This window comes from Miscanthus floridulus, chromosome 4, assembly GCF_019320115.1.
Source record: "Miscanthus floridulus cultivar M001 chromosome 4, ASM1932011v1, whole genome shotgun sequence".
Lineage (NCBI taxonomy): Eukaryota > Viridiplantae > Streptophyta > Magnoliopsida > Poales > Poaceae > Miscanthus > Miscanthus floridulus.
Window position 1 is genome coordinate 40321187 of NC_089583.1, and position 13012 is coordinate 40334198.

Sequence of the window (13012 nt, forward strand, 5' to 3'; positions counted from 1 at the left end):
TTTGGTTGTGTACTTTTACTTTTCAATTCTAACTTACTACTTTAGTTGGTAGAATTAGAACCTAGGGAGTAAAATTATTAGACGTTAGAGATAGGAGCACTTAGAACCTAATGCACATATAGATAGAATTTACGTAGGGTTTTATAACTGGGTTATTAACCTAGTTTTCAAATGGCCTAATTCACTTCCTCATATCATTGAACTGTCATCAGTAGTGTCCACAAGCGCAGTGTTTTTTTTTAAAGGAGATCATGCGCCTTTATTGAAGGCAAGTAGCAATCACTTGATCTGCTCCTTGGGCCTTCGATACAGAGCTCTGAATACGGTCATCCAACTGTAGCATACTATGCTACTGCCGTACAAATTGGATGGGCCCAACTCGTCCAATCCAAAGTCAATTGACATTTATACACTGTAATAAATACCACAATACATCTCAAACACCGATCAATCCGTTCCATAAATACACCCAGGTTTACAGCTATTGAGCGCGTTCGGCTGGCTAGCCGGCTGGGGCTGGGCTAGCCAGCGCTTTCACAGTGGCACCCTCAATTAAAGAATGAAATAATTATGTTAAAATTGAAAGTATAACGCCATGCCATTGAAAGATAACTTGATTTTCCATCACAAACCTTGGAAGCAGGCAATGCTACAGACCAGCCATTTCCTTTTTCTGTACAAAGAAGCCTTTTGAGATGCCATTCATGGTTCTAGTAAGTAGGTTACTGGGCTAGCGAGTGGCACGATGGATTATCGGTTCTCCATCTCACGTCAACTCATGCCATACTTCTTCGTGAATGGTCTGCACCAGTTGACTTTGGATTCAAGGAATGCTCTGCCCCAGCAATGCTTTTGGGTTCAGAAAGCCTCTTCAGTCGATCGCTGAGTGATTCAGTTGTTCCATTTTTCTCCTTTTTCAACCCAGTGAAGTTTGGAACTGATTTACTAAGTCCATTCATACCATTCGCTTTAGGAGCGTCATTCCCTGGACCCTTTCCATTACCTCTTGCGGCGATCCTCTTTTGCCTCTCCAATTTAAGCCTCTCCAATCGCTTTATTTGCTCTTCTTCCTGAAAATAAGAAAAGTTACTAGCAATTCAACTACACAGATGATATCATTGTACAGTTTGTCAATCAGATTTAGAAACATGCCCTAAGAATGAAACAAACTCTGACAAACTCAGCTGCAAATATATGCGTGGGAAAGTAATCGCGTGCTCGGTTTTCTTAAGCTTTTTCCAACAATGATAAAACATCAACTAGGCAGATTATCATATTAAAAAATTAAAAAGTATTGTAATACAAAGTTATGGAGTAGGATATATATATATATATCCCCTCTTTTTTTCTGGATGCAGAGTACATTATACATAAAACTCATAAGATTTCTGAAATAGGGAAACTATTGCTGAGGTTAACTATTTGAAATTCTGCCTTACAAGAACTGCTAGCAGGCATTGTAATATTTCAAGAAACTGTACTGCATTGTGTTTAAACTTAGCTAGTTGGCCATTTGAAAGGGTGATCGCAAAACAATAAAGCCTTTTATCCCAAGCAAGCTGGTGTAGGCTATAAATGGAACCCACGGAAGGGAAAATGGAATGAAATGTGAAATACCTGTTCTTTCTTCAGTTTCTGAAGGTCTGCTTTATATGCACGCAGGTTCTGTGCACGTTTTTGTGCATCATTCAGTGGGGTCCTTGGCGCTGATAGCCTCCTCAATAAGGCATCTTTCCTTCGTTTATCTGAACCATCCTTTGCATTCCTTGGCTTCTCTTTCTCTACCTTCTGTACATCACCCTCAGTAACTGGCACGACATCCTCTGTTTTTGCATCTTCCACCTTCACAGCAATCTGCATGTGGCTATCATAATCCATTGCTGGATCATATCCAAATGAAACATCTTCAAATCCACGCTCTGGCACCAATTCATCAGGTTCGTAAAAAAGCTGATGCCCAGCCTTTTCATCTGATGCTTTCTGAATTCTAGAAGGAAGCTCAACATCTATGTCAATAGTAGTTCTGCTTTCTGCTCCGATATTATCCTGTGAGCTGGACCTAAGAGGAATCATAAAGGACTCATCCGCCACACCATTCCTATTCTTGTCCTGCTGAACAGGATTCTTGTACTGGGCCTCTGCAAGAGGATCCAACAAACTACGTCTGTCTATCTGACTTCCCTGACCATAAACCATGAAGTCATCACCTGTCCCTCTCTTGTACCTTCCTCCACCCGCTTCAATCTCCTTTATTTCACCATCCATATAGCTTCTCCCTTCTCCAGACATAATAAGTTCATCATTGGACATGATCCGGATAGCTCTAGTCCTCCCATTGGCTGAATCAAAGCCTACTTTGTTCCGCTCATAGACATTGCCACCATCTCTATCAGCTAAAAGAATAGGATCTGCTGTGTTTACATTCTGTTTTCTCCTTGATGGGGGTTCTTTCTCACCAGCAAACAGGTCTGCATCACTAGATCTTGTTTTTTCTTCTGCTCTCAACAAGAAATTTTGGAATGCACTCCAGTTACCTTGTTCAGCATCGTGGCCATTTGATGTTTCATCCTTGCTATACTCATCTCCCGAGTCAAAAGTAGTTCTCCTACCCTCCTTTTTCTTTGAACTTGTGCTTTTATGCTTCCTTTCTCTTGATTTGGAGTGTGAATTGTCACTGTCCGCAGACTCAACTTCAGAACTTGATTGTGATTCACTCTCTGATGAGCCATGCTTTTTAGATGTTACATTCACATTCTTGATAACAACTACACTAGGCTTCTTCTTTCCAGATCTCTTCCCCTTTCTATGTGACTTGCGACCATGAGAACTTCCTCTATCTGAACTGCTATGGTCACTTTCAACATCAAGAGTTTCTGAGTCCTTACTATCCGAGGAGTGCTTCCTCGAAGATTTCCTTCCTGAGTAGTGGTACCTGGGATCATCCACTGGAGGATATGGAGGGTAGTATGGATTCACCCCAGGATAGAAAGGCATGCCTTGCATAGGATAAGGTGGGTAAACAACTGCACCAGATGGATGCATTGCCCATGGAGGATATGTAGCATGAGATCCCATCTGCTGGCTTGCCTTCTGATCTGCAAAGCAGAAAGAAAATATTTTCTCAAAAATGGGCAGTAAGGGAAAATCTAAAGTGCTTAACAGAGTGACAAGAAATGAACTAAATCCATGATTGCACAACATTTAAGTATAATTCTGCTTACTATTTAAATGATTTTTCTGAGTGTTTGAAATAACTTGGTTAAAACAAAGCTGGATAAGCAACCAAGAGAAAACTACAATCTGGTTCATTCTTGAATAAGAAAAGTAGGATAGCACATCCACCTTAAAACAGGAATATAAATAATAAAACTATAAATGAAATGTTGATATTTCAAAATATTTATTTTTCCCCTTCCCACAAATAGAAGGAAACTAGAAACATACAAGATGGCAACCAACATTCGGAAGGTAGCCTCAGAGGTGTGTGGAGTAACCAAAGGAAGGGGACGTGAGGCTAAAGATACTTGGTGGTGGAATGAGGAAGTCCAAAGGGCTATTAAGGAGAAGAAAGAATGCTATAGACGCTTGTACCATGACAGGAGTGTGGACAATATAGAGAAGTATAAGGTGGCAAAGAAGACTGCAAAGCGAGCTGTAAGTGTGGCAAAGGGTAGAGCGTACGAGGATCTTTACCAACATTTGAGTACGAAGGAAGGAGAGAAGGACATTTATAGGATGGCTAGGGTTCGTGAGAGAAAGACACGGGACTTCAACCAAGTTAAGTGCATTAAGGATGAAAGAGAGCATCTCTTGGTAAAGGAGGATGAGATCCGACATCGATGGCAAGAGTATTTTGACAAATTGTTCAATTGTGAGAATATGGACACAACCTTTCAGTTGGATGACTCTTTTGATGACACCAATAGGCGCTTTGTGCGGAGAATCCAAGAATCTGAGGTCAGAGAGGCGTTGAAAAGGATGAAAGGAGGTAAGGCGATGAGACCGGATGGTATCCCAATCGAGGTGTGGAGATGCCTCGGGGACATAGCTGTAGTATGGTTAACCAAGCTGTTCAACCATATTTTTCGATCGAACAAGATGCCTGATGAGTGGAGGAGAAGTATATTGGTACCGATCTACAAGAATAAAGGGGATATTCAAAGTTGTACAAATTACCGAGGAATTAAGTTGATGAGCCATACTATGAAGCTATGGGAGAGAGTTATCGAGCATCGCTTGAGAGCAAGAACGCGGGTCTCTATGAACCAATTTGGTTTCATGCCCGAAAGGTCAACCATGGAAGCCATTTTCTTAATAAGACAAGTTATGGAGCGGTATAGGGAGAAGAAGAAGGACCTACACATGGTTTTTATTGACTTGGAGAAGGCTTATGATAAAATACCAAGGAATGTTATGTGGTGGGCGTTGGACAAACATAAAGTCCCAACGAAGTACGTCGGGCTCATTAAGGACATGTACAGCAATGTTGTGACTAGAGTTCGAACAAGTGATGGAGACACGGATGACTTCCCGATTAGGATAGGACTACATCAAGGGTCAGCTTTGAGCCCTTATTTGTTTGCTTTAGTGATGGATGAGGTCACAAGGGACATACAAGGGGACATCCCTTGGTGTATGCTTTTCGCGGACGATGTAGTGCTAGTTGATGAAAGCCGGACATGAGTGAATCAGAAACTGGAGTTATGGCGGGAGACTTTGGAGTCCAAAGGTTTTAGACTTAGTAGAACTAAGACTGAATATATGAGATGTGACTTCGGCACTACTACTCGGGAGGAGGAAGATGTTAGTTTGGAAGGTCAAGTAGTGCCTAGGAAGGATACCTTTCGATATTTAGGATCAATGCTACAGAGGGACGGGGATATTGATGAAGATGTTAGCCATAGAATCAAAGCAGGGTGGATGAAGTGGCGGCAAGCGTCTGGTGTCCTATGTGACAAAAGGGTACCACAGAAGCTAAAAGGCAAGTTTTATAGGACGGCGATTAGACCTGCTATGTTGTATGGTGCAGAATGTTGGCCTACGAAAAGACGACATATTCAACAGCTAAGTGTCGCGGAAATGCGTATGTTGCGTTGGATTTGCGGTCATACAAGAAGGGATCGAGTTCGGAACGATGATATACGTGAGAGATTAGGGGTAGCGCCAATTGAAGAAAAGCTTGTCCAACACCGGTTGAGATGGTTTGGACATGTGCAACGGAGACCTCCAGATGCACCGGTGCATAGTGGAATCCTAAGTCAGGACAGTAACGTGAAGAGAGGCAGAGGAAGACCGTAGTTGACTTGGGTAGAGGCAATAAAAGGAGACTTGAAAGGATGGAATATACCCAAAGACTTAGCCTTAGATAGGAGTGCTTGGAAGACAGCTATTCACGTGCCTGAACCTTGATTGCTTCTGTTGGGTTTCAACTCTAGCCTACCCCAACTTGTTTGGGACTTAAAGGCTTTGTTGTTGTTGTTGTTGTTGTTGTTGTAGAAACATAGAAGAATATTGTTTTTTCTTTACTAGTAATGTTAGTGGTGCTTCATTGGTAGCATTCTTAGCTTAAAAGAAAAGATATTCTTTTGTGTGGGTGGGTGGGGGGGGGGGTACTTTCATTCAATGTTCAAAATTCAAATGCCATGCTTTCTTTTGGGAAAACGCAACAACTTATACCAGCTTTAGCTCCATCCTCGCCATTTGCCTCTCCATTAATAGACCCTGATTCCAGGTTTGGCTTCATGTTGTCTCCCATGAACACAATGCCAGATGCATTAAATGGAGGAAATTCAGAGCGTGTAGACATTGCTTCAGGTTCAACTTCAATCCATTGTCCAGTTTCATGCTTCTGCTTCCACAGTTCGATGAAATGTGAACATGCCTTCCTGCTCAGTTAGTGAAATTGAGGCAGTTAAACATGTAAGATCTATTGACAAAATGTTATTAGTTTGATGACAGACAACTGACTAAAACTTGTGCAATAGTATAACTTGATCAACAAAGTTCAATAACACTACCAAGGCAGGGAGCGTGCAATAGTACAGCTGTTCACATCTGGATAAACCAAAACATCTGAGCTATCCACAGTTCCACACTATTCTGATTTTATGACATGCTACAAAATAAAAGTGCCAGAAGATACAAGCTTCATGGGTAGCATCTCTAAGGTCAAGTTACAACTTAAAAGCACTGAAGATATCAAGACAACTAGTTCAGTCCAGCATATAAAACCACCAAGTAATTCTAAGCCTATACTTACATCAGACGTGCAGCACCAAAGCGCTCTGCAAACGCAATCAAGGAACCCAAGTTGTCAATGTCAAACCCAGCAGCCACAGCACGAGCGAAAGCCATAGCCTGCTCTTTTCTTAACACAGTTTTGCGGGTTTCAAGCACTCTGAGCAATTGAACTCTGCAATTTGTAATGCAGTTCTGTTAACAGCTTTCTACTGTAGAAAGACACTTACAATAATAAGAAACTAAACATGATCTCAGAGTATATATGCTGCTTGTAATGGAGATCAAGACAATAGAACAGTGAATGAATAACGATGTTCTCATATATTTCTCCATTAGATGCCTTTAATTCATTATTCATTTTGTAGAGTATGACTTTATACAGCTCTATTAATGAGCCGAGCCTAGTTCAGTTGGTGGGTGCTGTAGGCAGACACCCCCATCATCCAGGTAAAAATCCTATTGGACTCAAAAGCGGGTGCCTATTTCTTCTTATTTACAACGCCACCTGGTTTCCTCCTAGGTTGGTCTGAGTTTATACAGCCCTATTAGCCAAAAAAAAAAGTGAAGACTAACAAATAACATTCTACAAGAAAAACTGAGATGTGCAAGTACTTTGAATTCTCTTCATGTGCTGTTGTTTCATTCTGCATTGGTGGCATTGAATTTGACCCAGGCTGTCATTGATCAAATATCCCAATCAGACTGCAGTGTTGTACCATAATACAATTACAGAAACAAAATTTGGCTTGTCCATATAATCATACCTTGTAGATAACAATTGCCGTGGCTGAATCAGGATCATAATTTGCCCGTCCACCTACTAGTGGATGGATAGTGTCAGGCATGTTGTAGAAATAAATAAAAAGATATGGCAGGCTGTGACAGGTAAGGGCGTAAGGCGAATAAAAGGATGAAACAGCTCGATCCATTCCGGTACTCCCGTGAATGCAGAACATAATAGCATCCAGAATTCTCTGGTTGGAAATAAGATATTACTAAATATTCAGGACTTGAAAAAAAATATAGCTTCATATCGACTCCCTCTACTCCAAATTAAAAGACGTTTTGACATTTCTAAATACATTGTTTTTACTATGTATCTAGACATAGTGTATATATCTAAGTGCATAGCAAAATCTATGTATTTAGAAAACCCAAAACGTCTTATAATTTGGAATGGAGGGAGTAAATTATTTTGATCACACAGCAAATTCAACCTACTTACTTCATAACATTAAACTCCGCCTATGTTGTCTCAACATAGCAGGTCCCAAGCCCTGGTAAAGGAGGGTTGTGATAGGCGTGGCGAGCCAACGTTAAATCTAGCCATTCTAATGGAGATGAAACCCGAAAGAAAACCGTTGGGGCGTAACTCTCTTAGCGACGCGCCATATCGGAACCCGGGTATGGTGTTAAATGGGCAAGGCCCGGGTCGGCACCCCCTTGGTGACGCGCCGTGTCGCGATCTGGGCATGGTGTCAAAAGTGAGCAAGGATCGGATCGTCGCTTTCTTAGTGGCGCGCTACATCGGCGCCCGGGTGTAGTGAAAAATGAGCAAGGGTCTTCACATCTGAGTCGACGGGTGCGAAGGGTAAGGAAGCTAGTCGAACCAACTAGGATCCGTTTAGATAGTTGGAATATAGGGTCGCTTACAGGTAAGTTACGAGAATTAGTTGATACCGCGACTAGGAGGCGTGTAAATATATTATGCGTTCAAAAGACTAAATGGAAGGGTCAAAAGGCGAAGGAGGTGGACAATACAGATTAAGCTTTGGTACACAGGGACAGTCGCGAATAGAAATGTAGTAGAAGTTTTGATTGATAAGAGCGTCAAGAATGGTGTGGTCGGAGTGAGAAGGCAAGGAGATAGGATTATCTTAGTCAAGCTTGTCGTTGGTGATATGGTCTTGAACGTAATTAGTGCGTATGCTCCCCAAGTAGGACTCGACGAGAGTGCTAAGAGACAGTTCTAGGAAGACTTAGATGGCCTGATTAGAGCTATACCTAGTAGTGAGAAGCTTTTTATGGGAGAAGATCTTAATGGGCATGTAGGTACTACAAGCACAAGTTTCGAGGCAGTTCATAGAGGTTTTGGGTATGGTAGTAGGAATCAGGAGGGGGAGGAAGTTCTGGACTTCGCAGTAGCTTTTGACCTGATGATAGCCAACACTTTCTTTAGAAAGAGAGAATCTCATCTAGTGACCTTCGGTAGCGGACAAGACTCTAGCTAGATTGACTTTGTCCTCGCAAGAAGAAAGGACAAACGAGCATGCTTGGGCTGCAATGTGATACCAGGGGAGTGTGTTGTTTCTCAACATAAGCTTTTGGTGGCAGACTTTCATTTTCAGGTGCGAGCCCGTAGGGATAAACAAGCTAACATTGAAAGAACAAAGTGGTAGAAATTGAAAAGGGAGACGTCAGATGTATTCAGAGAAAGGGTTATCAAAGAGGGCTCTTGGAAGGAAGAAGAGGACATAAACAACATGTGGAAGAAGATGGCAACCAACATTCGGAAGTTGGCCTCAGAGGTGTGTGGAGTAACCAAAGGAAGTGGAGGCGAGGTTAAAGATACTTGGTGGTGGAACGAGGAAGTCCAAAGGGCTATTAAGGAGAAGAAAGAATGCTATAGACGCTTGTACCATGACAGGAGTGTGAACAACATAGAGAAGTACAAGGTGGCAGAGAAGACTGCAAAGCGAGCTCTAAGTGTGACAAAGGGTAGAGCGTACGAGGATCTTTACCAACATTTGAGTACGAAAAAATGAGAGAAGGACATTTATAGGATGGCTAGGGCTCGTAAGAGAAAGACAAAGGACTTCAACCAAGTTAAGTGCATTAAGGATGAAAGGGAGCATCTCTTGGTGAAAGAGGATGAGATCCAACATCGATGGCAAGAGTATTTTGACAAATTGTTCAATGGTGAAAATACGGACACAACCTTTCAGTTGGATGACTCTTTTAATGACACCAATAGGCGCTTTGTGCGGAGAATCCAAGAATCTGAGGTCAGAGAGCTGTTGAGAAGGATGAAAGGAGGTAAAGCGATGAGACCGAATGGTATCCCAATCGAGGTGTGGAGATGCCACAGGGACATAGCTATAGTATGGCTAACCAAGCTGTTCAACCATATTTTTCGATCGAACAAGATGCCTGACGAGTGGAGAAGTATATTGGTACCGATCTACAAGAATAAAGGGGATATTTAAAGTTGTACAAATTACCGGGCAATTAAGTTGATGAGTCATACTATAAAACTATGGGGAGAGAGTTATCGAGCATCGCTTGAGAGCAATAACGCGGGTCTTATGAACCAATTTGGTTTCATGCCCAGAAGGTCAACCATGGAAGCCATTTTCTTAATAAGACAAGTTATGGAACGGTATAGGGAGAAAAAGGACCTACACATGGTTTTTATTGACTTGGAGAACACTTATGATAAAATACCAAGGAATGTTATGTGGTGGGCTTTAGACAAACATAAAATCCCAACGAAGTACGTCGGGCTCATTAAGGACATGTACAACAATGTTGTGACTAGTATTCAAACAAATGATGGAGACATGGATGACTTCCCGATTAGGATAGGACTACATCAAGGGTCAGCTTTGAGACCTTATCTGTTTGGCTTAGTGATGGATGAGGTCACAAGGGACATACAAGGGGATATCCCTTGGTGTATGCTTTTTGCGGACGATGTAGTGCTAGTTGATGAAAGCCGGACATGGGTGAATTAGAAACTAGAGTTATGGCGGGAGACTTTGTAGTCCAAAGGTTTTAGACTTAGTAAAACTAAAACTGAGGATATGAGATGTGACTTCGGCACTACTACTCGGGAGGAGGAAGATATTAGTTTGGAAGGTCAAGTAGTGCCTAGGAAAGGTACCTTTCGATATTTAGGATCAATGCTACAGACAGACGAGGATATTGATGAAGATGTTAGCCATAGAATCAAAGCAGGGTGGATGAAGTGGCGCCAAGCATCTGGTGTCCTATGTGACAAAAGGGTACCACAGAAGTTAAAAGGCAAGTTTTATAGGACGACGATTAGACCTGCTATGTTGTATAGTGCAGAATATTGACCTACGAAAAGACGACATGTTCAACAGATAAGTGTCGCGGAAATACGTATGTTGCGTTAGATTTGTGGTCATACAAGAAGGGATCGAGTTCGGGACGATGATATACTTGATAGACTAGGGGTAGCACCAATTGAAGAAAAGCTTGTCCAATACCGGTTGAGATGGTTTAGACATGCCCAACGGAGACCTCCAGAGGCACCGGTGCGCAGTGGAATCCTAAACCAGGATAGTAACGTGAAGAGAGACAGAGGAAGACCGAAGTTGACTTGGGTAGAGGCAATAAAAAGAGACATGAAAGGATGGAATATACCCAAAGACTTAGCCTTAGATAGGAGTGCTTAGAAAACAACTATTCACGTGCCTGAACTTTGATTGCTTCTGCTAGGTTTCAACTCTAGCCTACCCCAACTTGTTTGGGACTTAAAGGCTTTGTTGTTGTAAAGGTTGTCCATAAATCAGACTATGATCCCTAACGTTTTGGGAGTTAAATGATAAGTACCAACTTAATGATGGCCCTTGATGTGATGTTCCATGATGACTAGATTCTAAAATAATCGTAGTAGGATTGCACCTAGCTTTTCTTTTTGGTAGCCCAATGAAATAATGTTTGAGATTTAGACAATCCTCAAAGGCATGCAATATTCTATACAACAGGCCCACAGAAGGAATCAGGTTGGTGCGGTGTCATGCTACCTTCATTGCTACCTTCATTGCTTTCAGTCAACTTTCTTCCATGGTCTTCGACCTTTTAAATGGCACAGCAAGAATATGTCATCTTTCTACAAAAGAAAAACACACAGCAACTACCCACATGCTACAAATCTTCTGCACTTACAGATTTTAATCCAAGACTAGTCGTTGCTCTGGATAGCAATGGCATCCTCGAGCTGCAGGATCTCAGACTCTAGTGTTGTGACGCGCTCAAGGACCTCCGGAGTACTCACGAAACGCACAAATCTACAAAGAGTTGACACAAGAATGACCCAACAGGCAAATAGGCAATGCCAGAAGTAACTGTACTACTACAGTAGTATAGATATCTAGAGGGCGTTCGGCTGGTAGGGTTTCGGCTCTTTTTCACTTGTTTCAGCTTGTTTCAGCTTATTCTCTCTCACAAAATACTATTCAATCATCCAAAATCATCCAAAACCAGCCAAAACCTGACCAGCCGAACGCCGTCCTAGACGCCAACCTCTCCATGGTGCCTCTCGTAAACCATGGCACATCGAACCCTGAGCTTGGTTCAAGTGTGATCGAGTACCCTCCCTTGGCAATCTGATCCTGGGCGGCCTTCAGGTGAGCCAGGAACGGTTTCAACAAACCAGATGCAAACTTCTCCTTCCGACCATTGGCTATCAGAACCAAATCGAACCTGAAAGGCGAAAACAGTACCAGGACAACTTCCGTCAGAGACCTTGGACAAAACAGTAAATTCCATGACAAAACCTGAAAGAGAACTAGCCTACTCGTCAGAGTACTTTTTTTAACAATAACAAATATGTCTAATATAGTTACTACTGCTGCTACTATGCAAGAAGTCGCCGGATCTGATACTATAATTTTACAGGTAACGGAGACGACCAATCGTTTGTTGGGCCAAATTCCAGTCCTGACATGGACAAAACCATCTTAGGACAGTGTAAGTAAACAGAACTGTTCTTCAAATGGAAGCTTCCAAGTACCAAACAGCAAAATGCACGGCACATGAACCGTCACAAAGACCAAATTTGTAACCACAAAATATATATTCGTAAAAATTTGTTCTTGCTACCATTCCAGAAACCAAAACCCAAGGAACGAACGAACGATCGATCCCCCGAATCAAAAGCCGCTTCATGAGCAGATCTATAGGATGCTCTCACCTGGTCCGGGTGGGGGTGAGCTGGAAAACCACCGAATCCAGACGTGCGTCGGGCCTCATCGCCGAAGAATTCCACGCACGAACCTCTCCTCTCTTGGCTCTCCCACTCCTCTTTGTATCAGATCTTGCGGCCAAAAAGCGAGCGAGCGCGCAGAAACTGCGACAAGAACTGGCGCTTTGCTTGTGCCGGATGCTAACCTCTCCACTGGGGGGAAAAAGGACAAGCAGAAAGGAGCGGCAAAAGAATGCTGTCCCGTCGCCGAGTGGAGCAAAATATCCCAAGAAATTCAACAGCGTGGGGGTGGATGGAGGAAGCAGAGGGGAATGAGCAATCAATTACCCGGTACTATGAACCTCGATGCGGTGGCAATAAATAATTCCTCGGCACAAGAACAGTGTGCGCGCTGCTGCTGCTGTGCTGGGTGAGTGTGAATGCGAACGAGAGAGGAGAGAGAGAACTGGCATTTACTTATGGGCAGAAAATAAATTGGCTGTAAAACCATGGGGTTTTTTTGGCTCTGAGCCCTCCGTTTTTCTTGTATTGTTGCTAGTATTAGCACTAATGGCATGCAAAGCTTGGTGCTTCGCCGATGCTTGTAAGGGAGACTGCACTCAAGCGGCATGTCTGGGAAGGCGCCATTTCAACCACCGCCACCCTGCCAACTGGAGAAGAGCTTGACATGAAAGGGACCTGACAAGTGACAAGGAGGGGTTTGTTTTTTCACGGCCTGAGAAATTTGACACTAGCCAGCAAGCACCAAAAGTCTGATCGGCAGGACTCCAAAATAAGTTAAAATATTGTTCTAGCTGATTATTGTGAACGAAAAATACA

The 13012-nt window shown here is 42.6% G+C and overlaps 1 protein-coding gene across 1 annotated transcript; it reads right to left on the bottom strand.

Annotated features, from left to right (window-relative positions):
• Positions 1–379: 379 nt before the first annotated feature.
• On the bottom strand, positions 380–12728 carry LOC136549631 (COP1-interacting protein 7-like). The gene is given in 11 exon segments (XM_066540991.1): positions 380–1070; positions 1618–3095; positions 5677–5885; positions 6260–6412; positions 6853–6914; positions 7005–7057; positions 11013–11064; positions 11155–11172; positions 11174–11276; positions 11512–11691; positions 12182–12728. Coding segments are annotated over 11 exon segments (2661 nt in total). The 5' UTR covers positions 12241–12728; the 3' UTR covers positions 380–776.
• Positions 12729–13012: the final 284 nt, after the last annotated feature.